This window comes from Ambystoma mexicanum, chromosome 8 (assembly GCF_040938575.1).
Source record: "Ambystoma mexicanum isolate Mex_15411 chromosome 8, UKY_AmexF1_1, whole genome shotgun sequence".
In the NCBI taxonomy this organism is placed as follows: domain Eukaryota; kingdom Metazoa; phylum Chordata; class Amphibia; order Caudata; family Ambystomatidae; genus Ambystoma; species Ambystoma mexicanum.
In genome coordinates this window covers 1,054,969,232-1,054,996,399 of record NC_090929.1, presented here as the reverse complement: position 1 = coordinate 1,054,996,399, position 27,168 = coordinate 1,054,969,232, and the positions used below count along the sequence as shown (strand labels likewise).

The window sequence follows — 27,168 nt, the reverse complement described above, 5'->3', positions numbered from 1 at the left end:
GTTGTTCCCCACCAAGGTGACCCCTCCCAGTCATGTAACCGGTACTGTTGCTATTGTGTCAGTGTTCTGTATGGATGCTGACTGCTGTGCAGTGCCCCTGTGTTGTTATGCGTGTAAGTCCTGGGGTAGTGGTGCTGTCATTTGTTGTGTCCGTGTCTGTACATGTAGTGGTGACAGTGCTTGTGTTGGTGCTTATGGTGTCTGTTGAAATGATCCTGTCCTGCCCCATGTACCCTCCGCACATGGGCGGTGCATATTGTGGTGGTTGTTGATACTGCTATTGTGATGCTGGTGCGTGTGAGTTGGGGCTGGTTTTAACTGCCCCTTCCATTGCATACTTTAATAATTTATTTTGTACCAACCTGTCCTCATCTGCCTTTCTCTGCCTCTGCCGTTTGTTTAACCACCTTCTCTTGCCACAATCTACAATGCACACAGTCAATTTCTAGCGTGCTATACTTCCTGCCTCCCTTCCATAACCCCACGCATGCTGCACCACTCCCTACTGAGCCTCTATCATGTTTGGCTGTGACGTCTTATTCAGTTCTTCTCTCCTCCCATCGCTTCCTTTCCCATTCCAGTGCAACCCACTCACTGACCACTTTTATGGCCCTTTCATCTTTCTTCTTTTGTACCCATTCCCTTGCCATCTATCCCTTCTCCATGCTCTTTTCCCATAAGCTCCCTCTCTTCCTTCCTCCTCCATTCCCTTTCTTCCCTTTCCAGTTCCCCTGCTCTATTCCTCTCTCTCCTCGCACTACACTTTCATTTCCTAGGCCCACTTCCTTCTCTCTTCTCCCTCCATTTGCTCTGCCCAGTCAAGCTTTTTGCGCTCCTTCTACCCACTCTCTATTGCTGTGGTTCCACCTCCTTGCAACTCCCCCTTTATCTTCCCTTTAATTTTGAAAAAATAAGTGTGCTGCCATGTATTCCTCTGTGCCTTCAAATCTGCTTTCATGCACTGCAGCCCTCCATTGCTCGCTCCTGTGCTGCTAGTGGGTTGTTCTGCACCTTCCTGTTTGTTCTCGTTAGTGTATTGTGATGGTTTGTATGTACTTTTTAAATGTCCTTCTGCTGCTTTAAATTCTCTCATATAATTCATTCCTTTGTTACCATCTGTGTCATCAAATATTACACTCCCGGAGGTGCTGAAGGGTGAGACCCCTCTTCCCTCTGCTCGTGCTGGTTCAGCATCTGCTGACGGCTTGCCACTTTCCTTTCCTTCATACGCCACAGTTCAACTGTAGCCAGGTGCTTTTCAGCCTCTTCCCGTGTAGGTGCTGTGTATGTGAGTCAGTAGCAATTGCTGCACGCCTCTGGAGAAGCCGCCTATGGGCAGCCATGATCTTATTTATTTGCCTTCAGTACTTTTGAATCTTTGCACACTATGTTTTTTACTAATTTATCTTGGCATGGGGCTGTGTCCTACATAACAGTTGAAGGGGAGTCATTTCTCTATTGTGGATTACCTTTTACCTCACCTCAAGTTGAACATTTCGATAGTCTGCTGTTCAGGGAGCAAAAGATAGAAAATAGTATAACATTTCTCTTCTATTTCTTTTTTTTTTTTTCCTTACATTTCTATGAGCCTTCTTGACTCTGAACCTTAGCCAGTGCAGCCAATCTTCACCAAACCATTGCCTTCTCCGGCACACCCCCACAATCTTGCGCATGTGTCTTCCACACACCGCCTCTGGGTCACCTCTCCTTCCTCTCCAAAACCATACCACTAGCTCCTCACCATCAAAAATCGGTATCCTATGCATCAGTCTAAAGGTGACGTCACCAAACTAAAAACACAGTACAAATGAACAGACAAATGTGCATACACAGAACAATAACCCATTTCTTCCAACCCCACAAAGATCCCAAAATAAAACCCCACAATCCCCACAGCTGTCTTCCCGCTTCGACTGGAGCAAGGTAATCCACAATAAACTCTTATAATCGGACTGCGCACGCTGCGTCGCCTCGCATTTGATACGCCCCTCACCAGGGGAGCTTAACCAGCCAATTATCTTCCGCACTCTGGAACAATCTAGCTACCTCCTGCGGGGAAACATCATCCACTCACTGAACTACAACGCTCAATCAGCAGGGAACCTCATCTACTCATTGATCTATAACGTCAATTCATAGGAAATACACACCCCGTACATGTAATCGCCATCCAGTTCAACCAGCGCGGCACTCCGCCCGATACGTGGGTAATCACTACCCCACCCAATAGTCCAATAGTCTCATAAACACAAGAAGGGACCACTACCACCGCTCCAGTCCCAACTACAATTCACATGCCGGTCTCCACCGATACGCCGAATTTTGTGACAATGTACAATCACCCGCCACCCTATTTACAATTACCCCCCCCAGTTCCTATCCAAACAAAACAACTTAAAATGTCTGCAACATACTGATCAACAATACATCCTAATACTTGAAACATTTGCCCATTGTTACCCCACACAGTCGCACCCTCCCCTCAAAGCCCATGTTGCTGGTTGCTTGAACTTGTACTTACATTTCCTATGCTGCACTGGCACTTTCTCTGCTACCGGACCCCCCCATCAAGGCGCTTCACTGGACCCCTTCTTCTGCAGGGCTCTCACCTGCCCTCAAGCGGGGTATTTCCAAGTGGCCCCTGATGCCTTTAGCCGGTTACACGGTTTCTGGGGGTATTTAGGTGCAGGCGAGGGTCACACAGCTTCCTTGAGTCGGCGGCAGGGAGGGCAGTTCAGTGCAGGGCTTGTGCAGGCAGTGCCCATTCATCAATGTCTTAATGAGCAATGAGCCTCACAGAGGACACAAACTTGTTGGGGAGAAGTTGGACCCCCACCAGGGTTTCTGGGGGTCCCAGCTATGGGAGGCCTCAACACCTCCCATTTTGCCCAAAGAAATGCAGTCGAGCTCCAAGCAGGCAGCAACATGTTCCAAACTGCGTTTATTTCTGGGCAGCAAAAAAAAAACACAGAGCTTCGTGCACAGCGAGAATCCAGGCTCCGTCTGCCCCGGGGCTTGCTTGCAAGCCAGCTTTGTAACACACTGCAGGCTGACATCACAGAATTGGACCAGCTCCCAGAAAACAATCTCATCCTGCGATTGGCTGCTAAGTGATAGGTTACCTATGGAGCCCTTATGAGGCCTGATCATTGGACATTAGGACTTTTGCGTCAGTGGGCTGGTTTAACTGCGCCACCCCCATTACCTAATTCTAAAATTGTTGCATTATGAACTTGTTCCCAATAGTTTTAGTTTTAGCTTGGACAGGCTTCAACAGTGTTCAGGGAGTGCTCTGTCTTGGGTCTCGATATACCCATAGAGCCAAACGTTTTTTTCAGCAAGGCAGTGGAAATCGCTCTAAAGAGCGCGAAAGAAGAGTATGATACCCTTAAATCTTTTGGGCAACTTGCCAATAAACCCTATGATCAAAGGGGGGGGCTACAATTTTCGCCTCTTTAGAGGGCAAAACTCAAAACGGGGATCAGGTTACAACCTGGATCAAAGCTCATCCTGGGGCTCATCACAGGGGCAGTCCTTGCAAGGCTTTCAAAGAGGCCAGAGACTCTTGCAGCAGGGGTAAATCCTCCTCCAGAGGCTGCTCAAGGCCGCCCAAACAATGACCACATGCTACTCCAGTAGGAGGCCACATTTCATACTTTACCCACGTATGCGAGGGAATTGCCTCAGACAAGTGGGTACTTTCAACCGTGGTGGGTGGTTATTGTATAGAATTGCTGCAGCAACCTGCCAACCATCCACCAGGACAAAGAAACCCTTTCAAGAAACAACAGCGTATGCTGCTGGAAGAAGTGACAACGCTGCTCTTCAAGGACGCTGTAGAAATCGTCCTGGAGGCCAGGTAAAGAAGGGTATTTATTCAATGTACTTCCTTGCGCCAAAAAAGACCTCACAATGCGCCCTATCTTAGATCTGCGCCCTGCAAACTCCTATGTCAAGCCACAGAAATTCTGCATGACAGGGCTACAGGAGGTAATCCCACTGCTAAAGTGGGGGGACAGCATGGCAACCTTGGATATGAAAGATGCATACTTTCATATTTCAATGTTCTCAGCGCACAGAAGATTCTTGCTTTTCAAAATAGAGCCAGCACTACCAATTCAAGGTGCTGCCCTTCGGCATAGCATCCGCTCCATGGGTATTAACCAAGGTACTGACGGTGGAGGTGGTGTATCTATGCAAGGAGTCAATCCCGGTGTACCCTTACCTGGACGACTGGCTGATCACAGGGGAGAATCTCCACATTTGCTAGAAAAATACTATGGGATATATTGACCCACTGAACAGTATTTCCCCACATCACCAAGCTGCTTTTGCGCAGAAAAGGCAAAAAGGTTGTGCTGGCTCCTGTGAGCGCCATGGCCTCAAAACTGCATTTTGCAGCAACAAAAAGATGGCTGCACCTCCTTGCCAAGCATACATTGGGCAGGATGGAACAAGGGGACACACTGAAAGAGCGTGCAAAGTGTGTTCTGACCTATACAAAAGGAAGAAAGTGAAAAGGCAGCATTGCTTTTCTGAAAACCCCAAAATCCCTATTGGAAAAATTAAGCTTTTTCACCTTTAAAAAAATGGCTTCTTTGACGCTAATCCCCTCTGTTCTTTCTTAAACCACTGTGATCAATAAGGCCATGCAATGCCCAGGATATCTCATTGTGGTTCAGCAAAACCAGGCATGATTTCCGGATGACAGGCCCTGTCAAATTAACTTTGAGGAAAATGAACGAATGAATGAAGCGCGGGAAAACATTCATTTCTCTACAAATGTATCAAAGCTCAGTAGTTCAAAAGAGACTCCAGCTATCTGAGCCATGTCAGTTTCAATGCATCTGTGCTTCAGACAAAACCCCTGCACTCAGGAAAATGACCATGGCTGCAAGGCAATATTGGGAAGTCGGGTGGCAAAATCGAATTTGAAAGGAAATGCTAGCAGTTTTCACCACATGTGTACAAATGGGCTTTGCAAAACTAAAGGAGAAAAATGCCTGTTTAAAAAGTAAACTGTTGAATGAAAGTCTGCCATTACCTAGCAATTTGAAGGGGTTTGTGGCTGGTGAAAATACATACATGGGCTATTTTATTCCACAGTCTTGTTTTACTTCAGGACCAAATATCAGAAAATAAAGGTTTTGAACCGCCTTGGCTGGATTTGCAAGCTGTCAAAAACAGATTATTCCGGTTGGCAGAGTTAAAGCATCCCCCTAGGAAAGTGATAATTGCTAGGTTGAAAATCTTTGAATGGACCAAGACAAAGAAAGTTCACACGATCGTCATACATTCGTCTGTGCTCCAGGCTGGGACAATAGAAGTTCTGGGACACTATCCTGTGAAGTGGAGGGGGCCAGAAAACCTTCAATCATACTGGGAACCCTCGCCCCACACAAGGCTGAAGGGACATTTGGCGGCAACTGAAGAAAGAAAGTAATAGTCCAATGACAGACAAAGGACTGCCATTTGCTTCCAAAGACTATTTTATAAATAAACTTCAAAGACTTTTATCTCTGCAGCAAGACTTTGTAAAAATGCGAAAATCTTATACTCTAAAAGTGATTTTATGGGCTTTCTTTTAAGACATGGTAGAATTCACTGACACTTTGGGGACAGAAATGGCAAAGTATCGCAGATTACAAGAAAAGCATCCATGATGCAAATTTTGGTAAATAAATGCCTTATGATCACTCACACTCATGTATAAAGTTACAGAATTTTGAGTAATATGAATCCCATTGAAAAGCGTGAAAAACCGGTAGATGGGCGAAACCAGGTCTCACAAACTGAAGGATTGGACTGCTATGTGCTGCATAAAATATGTAACCTGCTTATGTAAGTGTTTAGATGTTTTCAGTGTACGAAGGTAACATTTGGGGCAAAAACTGGATTTTAAGTAAATTAGGTTTTGGACATTGTAAAACTTGCATCGTAAATCTGACCTCATTTTCTGGAAATCCAACCAGCTGAGAGTCAGGCAGAGACTATCACCCTTGTCCAATCCAGTTGTTGGAGGGGTGTTTAGTTAATCCTGCCCTAGCCATATACTTTTATGTCACTATGCATTATAAATAAGAGACCCTGACAAGACTCTAGACCCATACTCTTCCTGACGTTCCTGCACTGCGTTCCTGTTCCATCCATCCAGATTCCAACTACAAGGCCAAAGGACTGCTGACCCTACTCCAGGGACTACTACAAACCCAAGCAGTGCTGATCCTATTCCCAGCAAGGCCTCATTTCTGAAATCCCACTAAAATTCCCAAATAACCAAAGGTGAAAGCTGTGGTGTTTTCGGTAAGCATCCTGATACCACTAACTGCATGCTTGCTGCCATCCTGCCATCCAGCTGACCTTTAGTGTCCAGTGACCAGAATTGCCATTCCAGTCCATTGCCATCCGGTGACCAGAACTGCCCAGCTGTTTGCCAAGCGCGCCGCCGTGTGGTGATGAGAACCTATTGACGGTCCAAAAATCCCAAAACTAAAAAGTGGACTGTGAGTATAATCGCCACCCCATAGAAACCCATAGCCCATCTTGTCTTGCATTTGTCTTTATCCTACTCTCTAAACCATACTATCCTTACCCTGATAACTTGTTGAAACTGTCAGAATTATCCCTGAAACCTTGCCCTTGATTTCTAGTGCTAGCGCCATCTCTTTATTAATTTTGTATGTGTAATCCTAAGTCATTAGTCCTTTTTCGAGTGATCGGACTGGTTTCCGCCAAGGTTGGGCGCTGGGGTGAGAGGGTTGTACTCGCGAATCAACCTTGGATCTTACTGTGTCCATCTTTGGTGGCCTAGCCTAAATACTCTAGTGTAAACTAAAACGGTTCTTGTCACAACTGATTTCCTTTCCTATTTCACGGTTTCATTTTATTCAAGGCACACCTTTTTATATCTTGTATAACTCCTCCAATTTACCAGCTAGAGACTTACTATCCCTGTGATATACCTTTACACCCCAACCCAAATCAGTGTATTTCACCCGTTTTGGTAATTTAAGGCGGGAATTGAAAAATTGCAATGTTTTCAACGTGTCATTTTGCTGCACTTTCCACTCATTTCCGAACTGTATGCTCTTGGTAATCCATTCTTTGTAATTATTAGTGTCTTTGCATTGTTGCTCTAGTGAGGAATTATATTTGCTTCAAGGTTTAACACACATTCATTATTTATTTGTCCATTTGCGAGTGTCAATTCATAACATTGCAAGGGGTTTAAAATCTGTTTTTCTCTTATTTGGGGAGGGGTGGTCAGATTTGGATTCTATTTCCTGTTTCTTGATTACCTGCTGCTTCTGTTTATCCACTCAGAATTGATTATTTGTGGGTTGAATGAACATTGCAGGGAGAAATTCTAACTTAGGTGCTATCTTTACTAAATCAAAAAGTGCTCCTATTCCGTTGTGCTGTGTATATGTTCCACTAGAAGGTCAAGCCCTGTGCATTGCTCACATTCTCATTGTAAGTATCCCCCCATTTGTGATTGCTGCCCCATATTAAAAAGTGTATGATTTCTTCTGATTTTTAAAACAAAGAAATATTGCATTTTACCAACCAGCCTGGTTCATGGTCCATTGTGACCCAGGGTATTCTAAAAGGGGGTATGCTATGAGTGGTGTACCCTCTCAATATTGATTCTATTTAATATAAAGAAAGAAGCATTTCAGTCGTGCGCTGCATGTTACTCGTTAACAATACCCAAAAAATGATCAATTTACTTTTTCAATTGGGTTTCTCAATCAACCAGAAAAAGTCAAGCCTTGTACCAAACAAGACAAAACCGTTCCTAGGAGCTGTCATAAAAACAGAATAGGGTCTAGTCTTTCCTGCTGAAAATACCACAGTATCTAGCTGGTTGCCAGATAACCGTACGCAATGCAATACGCCTGCTCGGGATGATGGCATCATGCATTTACCTGGTCCCAAACGCACAGTTGTGCATGCGCCCAATGCAAGAGTGGTTGGTTAAAAAGTGGTCTCAGGCAAGCAGTCAGTGGGAAAATCTAGTGGTCGTTTCGCCAACCCTAGTACAAGCTCTACGCTTGTGGACAAAGGAAAACTTGATGAAGGGAAATCCCTTCCACGACCCGGCAGTGCAAGCGATTGTCACAACAGACGCATTACTCACCGGGTGGGGGGGGGCACATTATCTCACAGCGCATGGTCTGTGTGCTCAAATCACAGCCCAGACCCACATCAACCTTCTGGAACGTATAGCAGTGCTCAAGGCATTACAAGCCTTCTAAGCACACCTGGCAAAAATCAAACCATACAGATACTCACAGACCACACCACTGCGATGTTTAATATAACCAAGCAGGTGGGCCCACATTCTCCAAGTCTGTCCAGGCTAGCACAAACAATATGGAAATGGGCACTCAAGAAGGGCATGTTCCTAACATCACAACATGGTGCAGGGGAACTCAATTCTCTAGCAGACTCACTAAGCAAAGCAGAGATCCTCCACCAGAAGAGCACGAGTGCCAACTCGACAAAGATATTGTAGACTACATTTTCACACAATGGGGCTACCTCCGCTAGACTTGTTCGCAACAAGAGAAATGCCCAGACTTTGCATCCAAGTTTCCCAAAACGACTCCAAGGGGAACGCCCTGTGGATGAACTGGTCTGGGATATTTGCCTACACTCCCCCCCCCCCCCCCCCCCTCCAACTCATATAATGAGTAAAGTGGTAAACAAGATTCAAAAGGAACAAGTGACATTAATCCTAGTTGCTCCTATGAGGGTGAGACAACCTTGGTATCTACATCTGCACAAACTGGCGATGTGCAACCTGATAAAACTCCCATGCCCATTCAACATGCTCGCACAGCACGGGGGACGACGCTACACCCTCGACCTTGGTCTATGAACTTGGAAGTGTGGCTCCTGAAGTGATAGTTTGGCCATTTGAATCTACCTCAAAGGTGTATGGAAATCCTCAAGGAGGCACGTAAACCAAACACTAGACACTGTTATTTTTACAAGTGGCAGAGATTTGTAATTTGGTGCCAGTGAAAACAAATGGTGTACTCATCACACATTCTTCATTACATGCTCCACTTACTAGACTCAGGGCTAGTATTTAACTCTATTAAAGTACACCTAGCGGCTCTATCCGCCTAACCCACTTCTCAAAGTAAGGTGTCCTGGTGGAAAGTCCGGGTCATTAAGGCATTCATGGAGGGAGTAAAGACTCCATCCTCCAATTTCAAACCCGCCGCCAGGTTGGAACATTATTGTAGTACTTGCAAAGCTCATGGGACCCCCCCTTTTTGAGTCTATGCATAAGTCCAACCTCAAACACCTCATGTATAAGACGGCCTTTCTGGTGGCTATCACCTCCATAAGGAGAGTTGGTGAACTGCAAGCTTTGTCAGTGCAAAACCCTGTCTTTGTTATCCACGACGACAAATTGGTATTAAGAACGCACCCTATGTTTTCACCTAATTTTATTTCAAAGTTCCATGTCAATCAGTCAATCTAACTACCAGCTTTCTTTCAAAATCCATCAAGCTCAGCTGAAAATAAATCTCCATACGCTAGAGGAGGGCGGTCCTTTACTATGTAAACAAGACCAGACTGCTAAGGAAAACAGACCAACTGTTTGTCTCCATAGCTCCGGGCAGGGAAGAAGACTGCATTTCCAAAAACGCTATCTCCAGCTGGATGGTCAGATGCATACAGCTCTGCTACTCTCTATCAAATAAAATGCTGGCTTTCATACCAAGAGCTCAATCCACCAGGGGTACAGGAGCTATCTTGGCTTTTATCGCAAACGTCCTGCTGGATGCAATTTGCAAAGCAGCTACACGGAGCTCTGTCCACAATTTTATTCAGCACTACTGCATTGACACTCACTCTAAAGTAGATTCCCAGGTGGGACAGCGGTGCTAAAACATCTATTTGCCGCTGTAACTTCTCACAACCCACCATCTTCTCCAACACTGCTCGCTAATCTATGCATAGCATGTGATCTAAGCAGATTCCACAAGACTCACAAGGGATACATTACTCACTGTAATCATATTTCTGATGCTTGTATCTGCTTAGATTCACATGTGCCCACTCGTCCTCCCATTGGAGTAGATGGTGCATAAATGTTTTCTGAGCTTTATCTGATATATAATCTGCTTTACTACACCTGTACTCACGCTACACTTCATGCAACCTCATGTCAGAAACAAAAGAAACTGAGGGACCTTGACTCGTGAAGCACCATAGGTACAGTAGACATCACACTAGGGATAGTATTACTGGCATGCCCTGTTGACGTCCCTTTCCGAGTTTCAAAAACGGCAATTGTAATACTCTGCAGCTTCCACTAGATGTCGGACTATGCATAGCATATGAATCTATGCAGATACAAGCATCAGAAATATTACGATCAGTAATGTATCATAGATATATTTTTGTAATGCACGTTGTGGAGGATTGGTATAATGAGTACTTGTGTCTTGTTTCTGCCTTTCGTTTTGATGATTGTGTTGCACATTTCCTGCATATGCTTGATGATGCCTATTTGCCAGTGGATCCCCAACTTCTTCACCACAAGCATTTGCTGTCCTCTGTAAACTAAGGAGGTGTTTTTATGGCTTTCAGCTCCCTTGCTCCCCCTAATCCTCTTATCTGGAAATAGTTTCCCTAAGATACGTTTATATCCATAAACTGACAAAAACTAACCGAAAAGGGTCAAAACCCCTTCATCACTTAAATTCATTTTTTTTTGTTGCAACAGTCGAAATTGAGGGGGGAAGCAGGCAGAGGACAGCGTTTGGGAAAGATGGGGTGGCAGAGAAAATTGAAGTCTTAAATTGTGCTTGGGGAGGGGGCATCAAAGGAAAGCCAATGTGTAAATATCAATCCATTTCTGTTAGTGATGTTTCGGTTAACGTACGCAAACAAAACCCGTACATCCTAATTACGAGTTTGGCACCGCGTACATTTTAGTCAGTAATCAAATTGTTGCCACTTTTTTGGGGCGCAGTAACAAAATTACTGCCAGTTTGACCACACTGCCAGCTTCCGAGTTTGACCTTGAAGTAAAAATGTACCTCCAGCAAGGTTCTGGATGAAAACCCTCCATTGCAAAAAGTAGCAGAATTACCAGCCGCAGTAAATCCACCAAATGACTCTATAATGGGGATGGCCACTGCTCTACCACCGCTCTTGATTTGGTGGCGGGAACAGTAACCAAGTATGGCAGAATTTCCTCTAAAACCCCATGGAAACCCTGCCAAAGTCGGAATGAGGCCGTTAGACCCCAGAAGATACTAAGGCCACATGTTGGATTCGGGCATATTCGGTAGAGTTCGGGAGGGAAGAAGGGTAGCGAGGGAGTGTTGCAGGAATTGTCATTAGAGGTTTGCAGCTGGACAGTGGCAGTGCGAACGTCAAAGAACACGAGCCTGGATATTTACGTAGCCGCAACCCTCCCCTCCCCAGTGTTAGTTTGGTTGATTCCTCAATAGTGGCATTTCCTGGGGCGCCTGGCAGGGTACAGTGTTTATTGCGGCATGGCAGGGTCCGATTGTGTTTCAGCCCCAATTGTTTTTCTGAGCGTTTTTCAAATTATTGTATACAAATTCATTTTCTGCACTTACGAACTGTGGAATTTAATACTGCCAAACCACTAGTGACACGTAATAACACTGCGGCAAGCTCTGAATTTGTCCATTCGCGCCCAGTCCTAGAAAATGACACTAAAACATTAAAATATAGATTAAAAAAATGGTTCATGCCACTTTCTTTGCATTAGAATGTTTTCAAGGTTTTTGGATAGCACTGTGAAAAGTACTATTGCGACCAGGCAGGCCTTTTGACGAGATCGCCCTGATTGCTGTACTTTGACACCTGCTGTAGCGTACACATGCACTTTGAGCAGTTCTGCCACGCATGCACTAATGTAATCGAAATGTGCAAGGTTTGTCTGTCAGATCGCACGATTCCCGGCGTGCATCACGAACAGGTGCTCTGTGCAAAGCATGGGCTGAATGTATATGAAGGTTAGCAGCCGCACTGCCACTTTACTGTATGCGAATTATGTTAATGGACCAGCAGTGTTAAAAACCTATAAATAAACTAATACAATCGGGGACAACAATCAAAGAATTTGCAGACCAGCGAAATCACTTAATTATTAATAAAAACCTAACTGGCCAAACGCAATGTGATCTTTCGCAAGGTTCCTTCGTCCCTTGACCTAGAAGGGACTGTAGCAAATTGTTCCTCAAAGAAACTGTTTTATAATGGCCTCAATGTTTCTCTTAAGTAGCAGGGCTGGAATCATCCCTATTCGTATCCATAGAAACAGCGGGGTAATGTACTGTTATTTTCATTTCTACCTCATATCACTGTCATTTTCATTGTATCCAGGCGCTCTGGGGAATCTGAAAAGGAAGGAGGGCTAGGGGGTGGTCAGAGTAGGGGGCAGATATGGTTTGTGGGATCCTATTTTCAAGAGGTTTAGCCCAATATCTAGGTGAAAAGGCAGCATGAGGCAGCCTGTAGCAAGGATAGAAGTTGCCATGAAAGCAATACTTTTTATTCGACTCGTCTCTCACAGAACTAGGCACCATTATTGTAGTGCGCCCCCCCCCATCAACAGTTCTTTGTTCATTCAAAGTTCAATTTAGCAACTTGACTCGACTCACCGGCTGTGATGCACCACTTTGCCTTCTTGTCTGTAGTCGAGGCCGGGTACCATTGGGCCATGCGTCGCTCCTCGGCTTGGCTGTCAGCGGAGGAGACGCCTGGGTACCGTTGACATCTGCTGTAACACACGCAGGGTATTATTCTTGGTCTTAAGATTCCTTCTCTTGAGGCTTCACGAGTCTGTCGAAAAGGGTAAGGCCACTTCTCCTCTTGGTATGCTCTCAACTCGCGCCGTCTTTCGCCTCCTCTTGAACTGCCAGAATGAGTTAGCTCCCACATCGTGTGGTCTGCCTTGATCGTAGTGTGCTGTCGTGCTCCACCTTTTATCCCTCTGGGAAGGGAAAGGGCCGTCGGGGGTGTGTGATTCTGGTCAATTGCGTGACTTTGCCTGACCCTCGCTTTGTGACATGTCAGGTAAACGGCTATGGTGTTAGTCCGTTGTCTTTCGTGTTGTGTGAAAGTGTTTGTGTGGGAAACGTGGGGGTCAGTGTTTTGGAATATTCTATGTGGTAGGATGTGGAAAAGGTGTTCAAAGAAGGGGGGATACCGCTTCTCACCCGCAGGTCTCCCACTCCCCAAGAACCCCTATCCAGGTGATCCTCCCACACTGGTCCACCCTAGGAACGGGATCCAAAAGTGATGGCTGTGTTCTTCCCACCTGGATTACAGGTTCCCTGGGACTAGACAGGGAGACACCTTCAGGTTTCTCACAACCACGAAGAATCAAAGTTCAATGTTCTGCTTTTTACTCTCCCCTTCGCTCAGGCTTAATTTTTCTCACTTCGCCCTTACAGTTCATTCACTTTATCTCTATAAACATTGCACCTTTCACTGAGACTTTCGAGTGGGCTACTTCCTTTCTCTGGACCACTCCATTACTCAGTATCGCTGATTTCACAGCTGTCTTTACTTCAAAGTTAATTCACTGGTCTGCCTTTCTTTGTGTCTTATCCACAGGTGTGCAGCCTTCACTTGCGATATAATGTTACCACCTCAATCTTTCTTTAAAACACACTGGTCTCTTGGGTTTCTTGCCAACTCACTGGCTGTGTGCGTTTCTTTCTTGGTTTTATGATTTCCAATTCACGAGTCAAGGTTAGTACCACAGGCATGGCCTTGCCTCCCCAACTCTGCCGTTCACCCAGGAAGGTCACTGGCAACCTTGAAACACAATGCAGCCTTCTTGCTTTCTCCCCGTTTCTTTCACGGCCTTTCAGAGGCAACGATCTCCTGTAGGGAACTCCTGTGTTTTTCGACCCGCTGCTCTCGTCCGTTGGTCTGTCGCTCTGCTCCAGTAGGTTTGCCCCCCATGCCCCCCGGAAGTTCTGCTCGTACTTGTGTTCCACTTGCTCACAGTGTGTCTCAAGGTTCTGCCTTTTATCCTTGTGTGGTGAATTCATTGGTATCAGGTTTATGCACTTAAAGCCAAGTGCCTGACTTTGCCTGACCCGATTAGCGGGACATGTCCAGTATGATGTAGAGTGTCAACCTCTTCCTTGGCCCAGTGTTTGTGTGAAAGGTGGGGTGGTGGAGTTGGGACATCAGAGAATCCTAAAAAATAGGATGGGTTAGGTGAACAAAAAAGGGGGGGGATACCGCGTCTCACCAAAGGTCGAAGTTACTTATTTACGCATCCTCTGACCCCTGAAACTCTGCAGAACCAGTTTCTCAAAGTCAACCCCTGACTGCTGTGTTTTAATCTGTTTATAAAAAGCCCACTACACATAGATTCACAAATCCCCTTTATATGTTTTCTCAGTGTGCATGCATGTTTAATAAATACTATCTTTCCTTTAGAGTGAATTCTTCAGGACAGGCCCTCTTTTTTGCATGCACATTATAAAAACTCCTCATTGCCTGCATCTGGGCACTCCATAGCACATTGTCTGAATCGCGTTCATATTACATTTGGCGGTTTTAGCATTTGCCCTTGTACGCGCATGCAGAGCTAATCTGTATCAGATTAGCAAAAAGTAACACTAAGTACCATATCCCATACACATTTAACTATACTGGATACGTGTGAAATTGCAACATCACCTCCAGTTTGCCGCACCCCCAGTCACAAATATGGCACATGCAACAAAAAAAAAAACTTTGATTGTGGAGACCTTTCCTGACCACTCCAACATTTTCAACGGGAGATGCCTAAGCCTTAGGCAGAAAATGTGTTTTGGACTGGGAGTTCCTTATTGGAATGGGACTCCTTGTCCCCAAGAGGGGAGTCACGCCCATTAGGCCCATATCCCTAGGGAGGGTCTTGCTTAGCAAGCTCACCTCCCAAGCCTCAAAGGTGTCCAGATTCGTCACAATAGTGTGACAAATCCAGGGAATTTGCCCCTTCTCTGCAACTGGGAGTCACCCCCTTTGGGACTAGGGAGCTGGGCCTGCTGCACAATACCCTCCCTAGGGGACTGGGCCAGTCGGACCCCTCTGGGAACAAGACATTCCCAAATAACAGTTCCATCCCACCTCTCATTACATCCAAGTCCTCCATTTTGTTATTGGTTGCATGGGGATTGAACAAGGTAACCATATACAGGGCCCCTTTTAAAGTGGATTGCTTGATTTCTGACCTGTACTTGTTACCGCCTTCTGGTTACGACCAGGAACAATGGCAGCTGCAGTTTCCTTCAGTGGAGGAACTCTTTCTTTTATTTATTTTATGCAAACAAAACAACAAAAACCAAACAAGCAGCATAATCATAATAGTTCAGTTACACATCAAGTTATCGTAAGCACTGCTCCCATTATCCCTCCCTCCCCCCGTGAGCCTATTTGTCAATCCCTTTCAATGTTTGGCACATGCGGCCGGTTTCGTTCTCTTCGGAGTCTGTTGGATCTGGTATTACTCCAAACAATTCTGTTATTAGCGTTTTCCAAGCCAACAGGGACCCGCCTCCCCTTCATCAGCCCGGCTACTGGCTTCTTGCCATGCCCCCGTTTCAGCCTCCGCCCATTTCTGCATGTCCTTCCACCATACATCCACCTTAGGTTTGTGGCATTTCTTCCACCCCATGGCGATCCTGCGTTTCGCAAGCATATACGCCAGATTTCTCAGTTTCTCAATATGCTTGAGCTTCCGTGGCCTAGGGAACCCGCCCAATAAGCAGGCCCAGGCCGTGTCTGTGACAAGAGTAACCCCTTTATCAGCCAGTTTCTGTGCCACTTCTCCCCAGTAGCACCTGATAATCGGGCACGACCAAAACATATGTGTCATGTCAGCGTTTTCTAGGTTGCATTTAGGACACATTTGTATTCCAGCGTTTCGGAACTTGGATATCCTCAAGGGGGTCATGTATGCCCTATGCGTAATATACAGCTGTATTTGTTTTAATCTGGCATTTCTAGACACTTTTGTGGTAACCCAGGGCACGCTTCCATACCCCGTCCTCCATCGGGGCCCCCACTTCCACCTCCCAGTCCAGCCTCAGATGTGTTAAATCTTTCCCCGCCTTAGCCATCACCATCTCATACAGTCTCGAGATCTCATGACCCCCTTCGGACATATCATATATTGTTTCCAAAACTGCATCTGGTTCTTCTATCAAAACTGTCTCTGGCCAGGTATTCTTAATCATCCGTACCAATCTAATGTACGTGACATACTGGCCCGTGTGTAGCCCCGCTTCTTCGTTGAGTTCTATAAACTCCTTAATGTATCCCTCTTGCCAAACATCGCCTAGCGTTGCCAGCCCCACTGATTCCCAGTAGGTCCTAACAATCGCCCTCAACTGATCATCCCCTCCTGTCAGAGCAACCAGCGGTATCTGCGGGAGACACGGGCACGGGACTTCCATCAAACGACAAGCCCTACGCCAAATTTTCCATCCAAGCCTCAACATCGCAGGACGCCCCCTCATTTCAGTTTCGGACAGCCAAATCATTTCTTTCAAATAAAATGGGGCGCAGTCCTGTCCAAGAACCCTATGCTCAGAGGGTCACTTCATCAGAAAGCCACTTGGCCACATACTGTAACTGTCCCGCCAAGTAATACACCGCAAAATGAGGCAGTCTGATACCTCCTTTTTCATAAAAGTTCTGCAGTTTCCAAAACGCCACTCTATTTCGGGTACCGTGCCACAGGAAGTCCCTACACATGCTATTCAATTTGCTGAAGAACTTCTTGGGTATTATGTATGGGATATTACTGAAGTAGTGCAGGAGCCTGGGCAGAACTACCATCTTAAGCATGGCCCCCCGCCCCATTATCGCCAAGGGCAATCTTGCCCAGAACTGCATGCTGTTTCTAATTTTCTCGACAGCTACTTCCGTATTGTCTGTGCTCTTCTTGCACCGTGTGATATACATCTAGGCCCAAATAGCGAAAAGAGCTAGTTGCCCATGGTACCTGTAGCACCGGTAGTCCTTCTACAGCCCCTTATAGCTACCCAGCGGGAATATGACAGACTTTTGGGGGTTCACCGAGATGCCCGACAACTCTGCGTACCTTTCCATCACTTCAAGTATGTATAGGAGATTTTCTTCTGGGTATTGCAAGTACAGTAACAGATCATCCGCGTACAAGGATATCCAGTGTCGTTCCCCTCCTACATCAATGACAATCGCATCATACTGTGCCCTAAGGCATATTGCCAGAGGCTCCAGGGCCAAGATATAAAGTATCGGGGACCAGGGGCACCCTTGTCTGGTGCCTCTGCTAAGTTGCCATCTCTCGGATATCACCGCTCCAGTTCGGACCCTGGCAAGCGGCTCGCTATACAACATCTTGGCCCACCTGATATAGCCCGGCCCCATTCCATACCCTTCCAAAGCAGCCAATAGCCATGACCACTTGACCGATGCAAAAGCTTTAACTGCATCTAGGGACACTATTGCCATCTCACCCTCGTTCTTACTACCCCATTCGACCACCCGGTGAAGCCGCCTATGATTGTGTTATGTTTCTGCTCGGGACATAACCCGTTTGGTCAGGATGTATGAGTCTACCAATAACTTTCTGCAATTGATTTGCTAGGACAGCCGTGAGAATCTTGCTGTCCTGATTCAGCATCGACGGAGGCCTGTAGGAACCACATCTGTGCTCCGGTTTATTGGGCTTGGGCAGCGGTATTATGATCGCCTCTCTGAGTGACTCAGGCAACCGTCCTATCTCAAACGCTTCATTAAGCATGTCTAACATTGGGGGGGAGTTTTTCCTCTCTGTATACTTTATAAAATTTGCTGGGGAACCCATCTGCTCCTGGGGTCTTACAGGTAGGCAGCTGCTTCACAACCTCTTCTAACTCCTCCAACGTGATTGGCTCATCTAACTCCTCTCTCTCGTCTTCACTTATCTTGGGCAGCCCTATGTCTTCTAACGTTTCGATTATCTTGCGCTGGTCACCCATCTCATCGTCTCCGTACAGCACTTTGTAATATTCCACAAATTCTTTGTTTACCCCCTCTTGTGTGGCCACCTCATCTCCGTCCTCCCTAATAATGGTCCTGATCGGAGGCCTAGGGGTCTCGCTTTTGTATAGCCAGGCCAAAAGGCGGTTTGTCTTGTCTCCCCCCCCCCGCGTGCTGCCTCTCAACATATTTCTTATAATTGAGATTGCAGAGTCTTTCCCAATGCCCTGCACATTGTTGCTGTAGTTGGAGTACCAGCTCCGTGTCTACATCACCGCTCTTCAATGCTATTTCTAGCTCAGTTTCCACCCTCTGCAGGTCAGCCAAGACCCCCCCCCTTGTAACCCTCTTGACTTAGCAATGGACGCCCCCCGCATCACCACCTTAAAAGCTTCCCATAATGTGCCAGCAGAATCAACACTCCCAGTATTCTCTTCAAAGAAGTTAGTAATCTCTTCCCTTATATCTTCTCTAAAGACTGGATCTTTGAGCGCCCTCGCTCGGAGGCGCCATGTAGGGATCTTTGCCCTCGGGGGGAAATATTGCCATCCGAGGATCAGGGGCGAATGATCCGAGAGGACCCTGGCCTTATATTCGATTTGAGTGATCTCAGACATCGCATCTACTCTGGCAAAGACGTAATCGAGCCTAGTATGCAGTTGGTGCGGGGCTGAATAGTGCGAATATTGCCTCTCAGTGGGGTGTTTCATCCTCCACACATCTGTGAAGCCAAAATTAGTTAACATCTGCAACGCTCTCGCCGCTGGGCTAGGCTTACCCGCCCTGCCATCAGATCTGTCCACCACAGGATCCAACACACAATTAAAGTCCCCACCCCAGATCACTGCGCTCCCTATACACGTACTAAGATTGGTACACAAGGCTCTGAAATATGCTGCTGTGTTTTGGTTGGGGGCATACGTGTTTACTATGCATACCTCCCAGCTCTCCAAATATAGCCATCCTTCCATCAGTTTCAACTACCTCTTGTATCGATTTGAACGGGACATGCGGTGCCACCCAGATTAACACCCCCCGGGCATATGCAGAGTATGGCGAGCCCACTACGGACCCGCTCCACTTTCTCTTAACCAGGTCCAACTTTTCTCGCGTCAAGTACGTCTCCTGTAGTAGTGCGATATCTATTTTCTGCCTTTTCAGATACATCATGATTTTGTTTCTTTTCAGATAGCTGTTAAGGCCCCTGACGTTCCACGTTATTATTCTGAGGTCCCCCATAGGTCATTAATAAGCACCCTCCCGATCCTCCGCCGATTACACCCCTTCATGCACCGCGAGTACACCATGCTGATTCTTCCAAATAGGCTTGAAACAAAACTTAAACTCCCCATAACCACACACATACTCAACTTCCCATCCCCCCACCTTCCTCCCACCCACCCCTCCCCCAACAATACCCTCCCCAACCGATGCCCAGCTCCATTCCTGGATCTCAGGCGGCCCCACATCTAGCCCTGCCTAGCACAAGCTTCTACTCGGGGCTCAGTAGGGTTAAGCCGCCCTAATGGCCGCTGAAACTAGTAATCTATTGGGGCAGGTCGTCCACGTTCTGTTGCTCCTTTCAAAAAACATTACGTATACAGTTGCCAAACCGTTACCAGTTCAAGTTACACTCACTATATTCCAGTCCAAATCGAGCACCAGGCTCAGATTGCGTACAAAGTTCAGTTAGTTACAATTTCTCTGTACCATCAGGGTCTTCCTCCTTACGAAATCTTCATTCGGTATGATCTTGCCGGTCACGATCCGCTTCTTGTTCCGGGCAGCCCTGCAGGTCCAGCCATGTGAGAACATCCTCAGGGGTATCAAAAAATAGCGCTTTGTTCTTGTGTAGCACTTTCAATCGTGCCGGATACAACAGCATATATTTGACTCCCGCCGCCCTCAGCCTTCTTTTGACGGCGACGTAACTATACCTCTGCCTTTGCACCAGTATCGTATAGTCCGGGTATGCTGTGATGTTGGTGGATGCTCTCTCTATCGTGCCGCCCTTCCGAAAATATTCGAGGATCTTTTCTCTATCCCTGTAATTCAGGATCCTCGCTATGATCGGTCTTGGCGGGGCCCCCGGCCGGGGTTTCCTCATTAGGGCGCTGTGCGCCCTCTCCACCGTAAATCCCTGCGAAAGATTCCCAGCTCCGATCCCTTGTAGGATCATGTTTTCGACATAGTTTGTGGGGTCTTGGCCTTCTTCCCCCTCCGGAAGGCCAACCACGCAAATGTTGTTCCTCCTCGCTCTTCCTTCCGCCTCTTCCACACGATTTTCCAGGTTGGCGACCTGTTTTAAGACATGAATCTCCTTCGCATTGCTCGTGCTAACATCGGTATTAATCTTCACCCCACTTTCCAGACCGCTGGTCCTTTCTGCAAGTGCTCTAACATCTTAACGCAGCAGGGTGAGTTCCGTACCTACAGCATCGATCTTATTCTCTAGAGCTGTGCGCAGGTCCGCTATTGCCAAGTCCCATTTTGCGCTCAGGCCCGTTATAGCCTCCAAGATCTGGTGCTTGTCCCCTTCGGGGGTGTCTTCCGCAGGGGTCACGACCATGCTCTGCACCGATGTTGAGGGGGTCCGTTGCGTTTTCGTGAAAGTCTCCATCGTGGGTTGCTTAGTCTTGGTTCTCAACCCTTTCGCCGACATGGCGCTGCCCTCCACTCTTGTACGCCTCCGCCTTAGTGCAGCTATTGCACTGTCTTCGGTCCGACAAAGGTCTGGCACCCAAGTCTCCTAACTCACATTCGAGATGGCACTTCGAATTGTCTTACGAATGGGCTATGGCCTCACACTCCCCATTCAAGTTCCGTAGGCCTCGTCGCCCAGGCATCCAATGTTGTCTCCTCCTGCGGTCAGCTTGCCGAGGCTCCATTAGTGTATGCCAGGCCGGGCGCTCTCATGGTGTTAATTCGAACACTCCGACATATCTCCCTGTCGTACTATTCCTCCAGGCAATTTACCGCAGCCATGTCCCGCAGTTCCGGGGAATCAGTGTCGTTTCTCCACAGAGGCCTCTCTTTTGTTAGCCGTCATCTTGGTGCCGGAGCGGCCGCACAGTCGCGCCAACAAAAATGTGTATATTTCACGATTCCCGGGGACTATGAACTTCTCCAGCGAACTTCACTTGGCGTGCGGCTTCCAACACCTGATCCCCAAAGTTCTAGGCGCTCGTTAAAGTTTCAACTGGTAACTTTGGCAAAAATAGTCGGATCATCAGGAGCTCCTCGCTCAGCACGTCCTATTCCATGGCCAGTTGGCACGCCCCCAGGGAGGAACTCTTAATACCAATGGATGCTAGCAACATGGGAGAAAAACAGCTGGACTATGAGAAACGCTGGCCTGCACGACTCCCCCCGCAAAGGAGGGAGACCCTGCCTCACAGGAAGAAGGAAAAACCATGTTAACGTGGTAGGCAGAGATTCTAGGAAGCCTGCGCCACGCTTCCGCTTGAGGTCCTGTAGAGAACCTGGTACCGCTCCTAGTGAAGGATCCGGAGCCCTGCCCTCCCCCCCCCCCCCCCCCCGGATCCTATCCCCGTACAAGTTTTAAATTGGTATTAAATTGGCTCCTACTGTTACCTAAGGTATTGTGCCGGTTGCTCTTAGAAATGCACTAGTTACACTGCTTTAAAAGGGATCCTACATTGCCTGCAAACTTGCAGCCTATCTCACGCCTCGTGCTCCTCATGAAAGTGCTTGAGGGAGGCCATAGTCACCCCTCAGCTTAGGTACTATCTTGAAGATGTGTCTTTGACCCCTTCTAATCTGGCTTCCGACCCACGATGGATACTGACTCTGTGCTGGTCTCAGTCATTGATGAGCCTTACCCTTATTAGAGATCAGGGTGGTGCTGGCTTCCTGATATTACTGTCGGCCACGTTTGATACCATCTACCATTTCATCTTGTGTCAACGGCTTCAGGAGGCTGGTATCACTGGGACAGCACTCCTCTGATTCTAATCTTTTCTTTCAGACCGCACACAGACCTTCGCTCTTTTCCCTTTTAGGTCTGTGCCATTGCCTCTCACTTATATCACTGCTTCTTTTCAATATCTATGTCCAGACCCTTGCTCGCCTCATTCACTCTTATGGCTGCTGCTTCTACTTATATGCGGATGATAAACAGCTAATCCTCAGAGAGGATCAGAATCTTGGAGTTGGCAGCTTGTCTGAAGGCCTGCTTGGCCTCCATAGGTAACTGGATGAGTAATAATTGGCTCAAGCTAAACGGTGATAAGACCAAGGTTATGGTTGTTGGCGAACCTACTGCTCATTCCCTGAATTCTGGCCCTCCAACTTGGGTACACCCCCCACCCCCCAATCCTGTGGTTTCAGAAAAAAAATCTAGGAGTCAAGATCGCTCCCCCTGTCCCCTGATCGGCCAGTGAGTGCCAGGTGCAGTGCTGGCTTTATAAACTCAAAATCTTGAAAAAGGTGGTACCTTATTTACTGCACCCTCTAAGAGGGCCGATGGTAGCCTCTGCAGTTTTAGGCATCCTCGTCTATTGCAATTCCACTTTATTGGCTCCACCTCACTATCACATCAAGAGACTTCAAATTCTCCAATTCTGTAGCTCGGTTAGCCTTTGGTCTGCCAAGATATGCATATATTTATCCTGTGCTGTCTCGGCTTCATTGACTCCCGGTGGAGAGTAGAATTAAATGTAAGGCTATCTGACCCATCGTGCTTTGCATAAACGAGGGGGTCCCTACTTACAGGAGATTATACCCTATTCTCCAATGAGAGCCTTTGATCAGCAAATACAGGCCTCCTTGTTGTAGCAAGGTTTAAAAGGAAATCTGTGGATGGTACCACTTTTTCCAATGCAGCCGCATCCACGTGGAGCACTTTTCCTGCAGTTCTGAGATTTACAAAGGACCATCCTTCTTTTTTTAAATCCTTGAAGACCTTTCTTTTTCCTATGTAATTCTCGGCAGCTGTTGGCCTGTTCCTGCGGTTATTTGCCTTTTCAGCACCAGGATACCTTTGGGTCACTGTGCGCTATATAAATCCAAATAACAATATCTTATTGATGCCCTTCCAAAGAGATGTCCGGAGCCCGTACATCCCAAAATGGGGCCACCACCGCAGAGAGGCGCAACCGCGCATACCAAGCCAGGTCTGATCTGAGTAGCTACACTGGTGAAAATCACAGTACCACAGAGACACACTGCCACTAGAAGAGAGGTACATGATGTTGTACTGAGAGTGGGTGGAGCGTGGTGAGGCCACAGCCAAGCCCTGACTGGGCTACAAATCTGTATACCTCCAGGGGGCAGGGGGGAGGTGGAATGGCTGAGCAGGTCCACAGAGGGACTGAGGAAACCAGGAGCCCCATTCAGGGCACAACATAAGAATACGCCAGGAGGGAATGAGCGAAGCAAGCTACTAGATAGTGCTGAACAAGCCCATAACCCACAGAGGGCTGAGTATACAAATACCCCAGGAGGTGTTGAGCAAAACAAGTTACTGGGCAGGGCTGAGGAGGCCCATAACCCATGCAGGACTGAATATACAAGTACCCCAGGAAAGGTCGAGAGAAACAAGCTAATAAGCAGGGCTTTGAAGGCCGGCAACCAACCCGGGGTTGTGAAATGTTACCCCACGAGGGGTTGAATGAAAGTATATGCCAACAAGGCTGATCCATACAAGGCCTACCAGAGACTGAGAAAGGGAAACATTCAGACAAGAGAAGGATTAAACTTTTATTTTGCATCTACCAACTTGTCCAGGTCCGGAAGAGGTTTCCCAGGAGACTGGCTAAAGTAAAGACTGTCTAGAGAATATGACGAGGACTTTGCCTTGACCTAAAAGAGAGATGAGACATTTTGTTTTTAAGAGGAGCAAGGATGTGATTAAGAGGGACAATGGGATTAAGGATGTGATGTATTCAAATAATTTATGGATTTGAAAATTCCGCCTCGATTTAATTATTAAGGCTCCAATATCTGAGAGGATCATGGCCTTGTATACAGCAAGAAGATAAAAAAAAAAGATTAATATTCAGAAAATCTTGGTGAAATAAATTGAAAAAATAAAATTTGATAACGTAAAAATTGTATGTTGGTGCAGCGTGTCTTCAACCTTGTTTTCATAATGACCACGCTTCCTGCTGCCAACAATCCACATGTAATGTCACCAGTATTGTGAAAGAGCTACATTTTGTTTTCAAAATATCATCCAAATCTGCCATGCAAAAACGTTATCAGCAGTTCGATCTTTGGTTGTCCTTTGGAACGGAATACTCTATTTAACTATAGTGCAGCGACCACTGCCCTATAATATATATTTACATGCTTGCTATGTGTGCCTTTTCAAGGCGATTGCTGGGTGTGCGCTGAAAAATCACGAACGATTGAAGCAGACCTTTTAAAGAAATGCATACTGAAATAATTTTCTTTGGTGTCTATAAACTCTATAGAAAAAAACTACTTTTTTCAGACCTTTAAAAAAAAAAAAAAAAAGTATACTAACGTTAAGGAATCTTGACCAAATTTGCCCAGAGTGTTGAGATGTGGCCAGATGATTTGCTTGCCAAATGTGGTAAGCTTCCGTGGCCAAGGCACATAGGAAAATGTGTTCCTTTTCATAGTGTCTTGTAATCTTAATTATATTATTGTTAGCCTGACGCTATAATATACTTTTTGTTTTTGGGTTTTTATTGATCACAAACCCAGCTTCGAGAAGCAACAGAGGGCTCTACATCAGTAGAAGTTACAGGCCTACATTAGATGGGTATGCGGGATTAATCCTTATAATGTTGTATTTATACCAGTATAGCATTTAGGGTAGCAAGAAAAGTTAACATTTACCGTGAGTGTAACCGCTTACTGTGCTGAGGGGGATGGCGGGGGGGGCCTGGGGGGAATTTAAAAGGTGGTCATCAAGAGGAATACTGGGCTTTGTGTGTTTGCGGGGGTGTATTTTACAGGGTCTGAAGCAGTGGGTCTTAATTTAGTTTCTTGCATGGGGATGGGAGTGGATCCGATGTTGACGGGTACGAAAGCCATGGTCTCAGGGCAAGCGCTCAAGTTCCTTTTTCCCAGGATCTTTATTTGTGCATTTCTGTTGCTCTAGTCTGGTTAGATCCTGATATCTGGTATTGTGCTGACCTAAGATGGCGACTGTCTGTCAGGCAGGAGGGGAGCATGCATTGCGAAAGGTTTGTATATGCCAGAATGATGCATGCTTGCCGGGGTACCCAGTAAAGTTTGATGAGTGAAGGTGGTATGTAGTTGTATTTGCAGAAACCCTTGAGGCGGGCAGCAACTTGTAGGATGCTTTTCATAGCTGATAGGGTGGTGTTGTGTAAACCGGTGAGCGTCTTCTCAGTCCATGTGAGATAGAAACAGGGCCTCTATAATGGGTCTATAGATGGCGGTTGCTAGGAAGGACTTGTTTTTCAGCAGGAGAAACTGTTGGGAATATGCTGCTTGAATTCTCTTTGATGTGTGCTTTGAAGATGAGGTGGATAATGTTTTACCCTACAGACTTGGTGCAGCATGTCACCTGGGCGACCTGAGAAGCCCTCGAGTCTCTTCTTGAAGAGTCAGGTCTGCTGGATAGACGCCGGCACTCTGTCCTGCTGGGCTTCAGTTTGAGGTATTCCTTGGACAGTGAATTCTGGGTCCGGGTGAGGGAGGCCCGGAGTTGGTGGATTTATGAAGGAACAAACTCACGCTCATTGTCCCTTGACACCGCATGATCTGTCAAGGGAGACTCCCCCCCCCCCCCCCCAGTTTTGATTACCCACGGCTGATACAGCAAGCCTTTATTCTATGTGAACAAAGCCCATTTTTCATGTCATTATTTTTCTTTCAGTTGACAGTCTTCTGGCCCCAACATGTGCCATACCAGCAGCTTGGCCCCATAGGGCCCTTCGTCAGATATCTTGTGCAAAATCACCATCCATGGCTATACTTTGGGTGAGTAGGATTTGGGTCAAATACGGTATATTTGTATTGTGACACCAGTTAATGAGTTTTCAAAATGCAGAAATGCCCTCCCCTGGGGCAAAGTGAATGTGACCTTTGGGCAATATTGAGAAGTATCTTAAATCGGTGGAATAATAGCTGATTAACTCGCTGCTTGCTGAATGTTGAGGATTGTTAATCATGTGCCAATGTTGATGGATGGGGTAGGGGGGTGTTTCTCACTGTGCCCAAGTCTCGTTTCCTTTTTCTTAAATTGTATCCCTGCTCCCTCACTCACATTTGGCTGCGCACCTAGTGCAAATATGATTTTTGGAAGAACCAGGTTGAAATGGTACCTTAAGTTGCAGAAAGACCACTTGTAAGGATTCTCAATTTAAGTACCAAAGGTTGCACTTGGGGCTAGGCTCATGACTGCAGTCCGAATTTCACTCTATTCCAGACCTCTGGATAATCCAAGGTTCAAGGCCTCCCTGGAGTTTGCGCTCTGTAGGAGCCAGGACGCCTCCTTCTCTGTCAGGATGTCAGAGCCGTATTGCGCCATTAAAAAAGTATTACCTACAGTACATTTGCACAAACTGCTAACTATATTTTTACACAAATGCTTTGTGCGAATTCGCAAACTGCATTTGTACATGTATACACATGCACAGTTGCATTAGCTGGAGAGTGCAAATTACTTTGCGTTGCATTTGCCGTAGTGCGAAGATGATTGTGCTTTTGCAAACTTCATTTGTGCTGTGCATGTACAGTAATCCGGCCCTGGAGTGCTAGAAATGAATCTCCAGGCTCTCGCGGTTCATCAAGGTTTGTACCTGCAACCACTGGATGTATTTGGTGGTGAAGCCAGGTTGGCTCACCTTGTAGTTTCCCAATGATCTATCTTCCATCCAACTTCGGGCCTCCTGACTCGATATTCCATGTTCTAAAGCTGCACGATCCCTCAACCAACGGTTGGAAACGCTGAAAACAAACCGCGTTGGGCAAAGGATATTTGTTTTCACTCACTAAACACCCTTCCCAACATATTTTAGGACTGGTGCAATTATATTAATATAATCCAGTCCGAGAATACATGGGGGAGGAAAGTGTTGGCTAGTACTCAAAGATGTTTATTTTCAGCTCTCTAAACACTGCATACTGTTAAAACATCCGTCTATAAATAGGGCAGAAGCCGATTCAGCCCTGATACCCTTGACAGAT

The 27,168-nt window shown here is 46.5% G+C and overlaps 1 protein-coding gene across 1 annotated transcript in view; it reads left to right on the top strand.

The window, feature by feature from the left end:
- The window catches only part of TMEM254 (transmembrane protein 254), a 161,419-nt gene that overhangs the window by 22,263 nt on the left and 111,988 nt on the right, over positions 1-27,168 (top strand). The window contains exon 2 of the mRNA XM_069611032.1: positions 25,856-25,959. Within this exon, the coding sequence (XP_069467133.1) occupies positions 25,856-25,959 (104 nt within the window). The remainder of the gene's footprint in view (positions 1-25,855; positions 25,960-27,168) is intronic.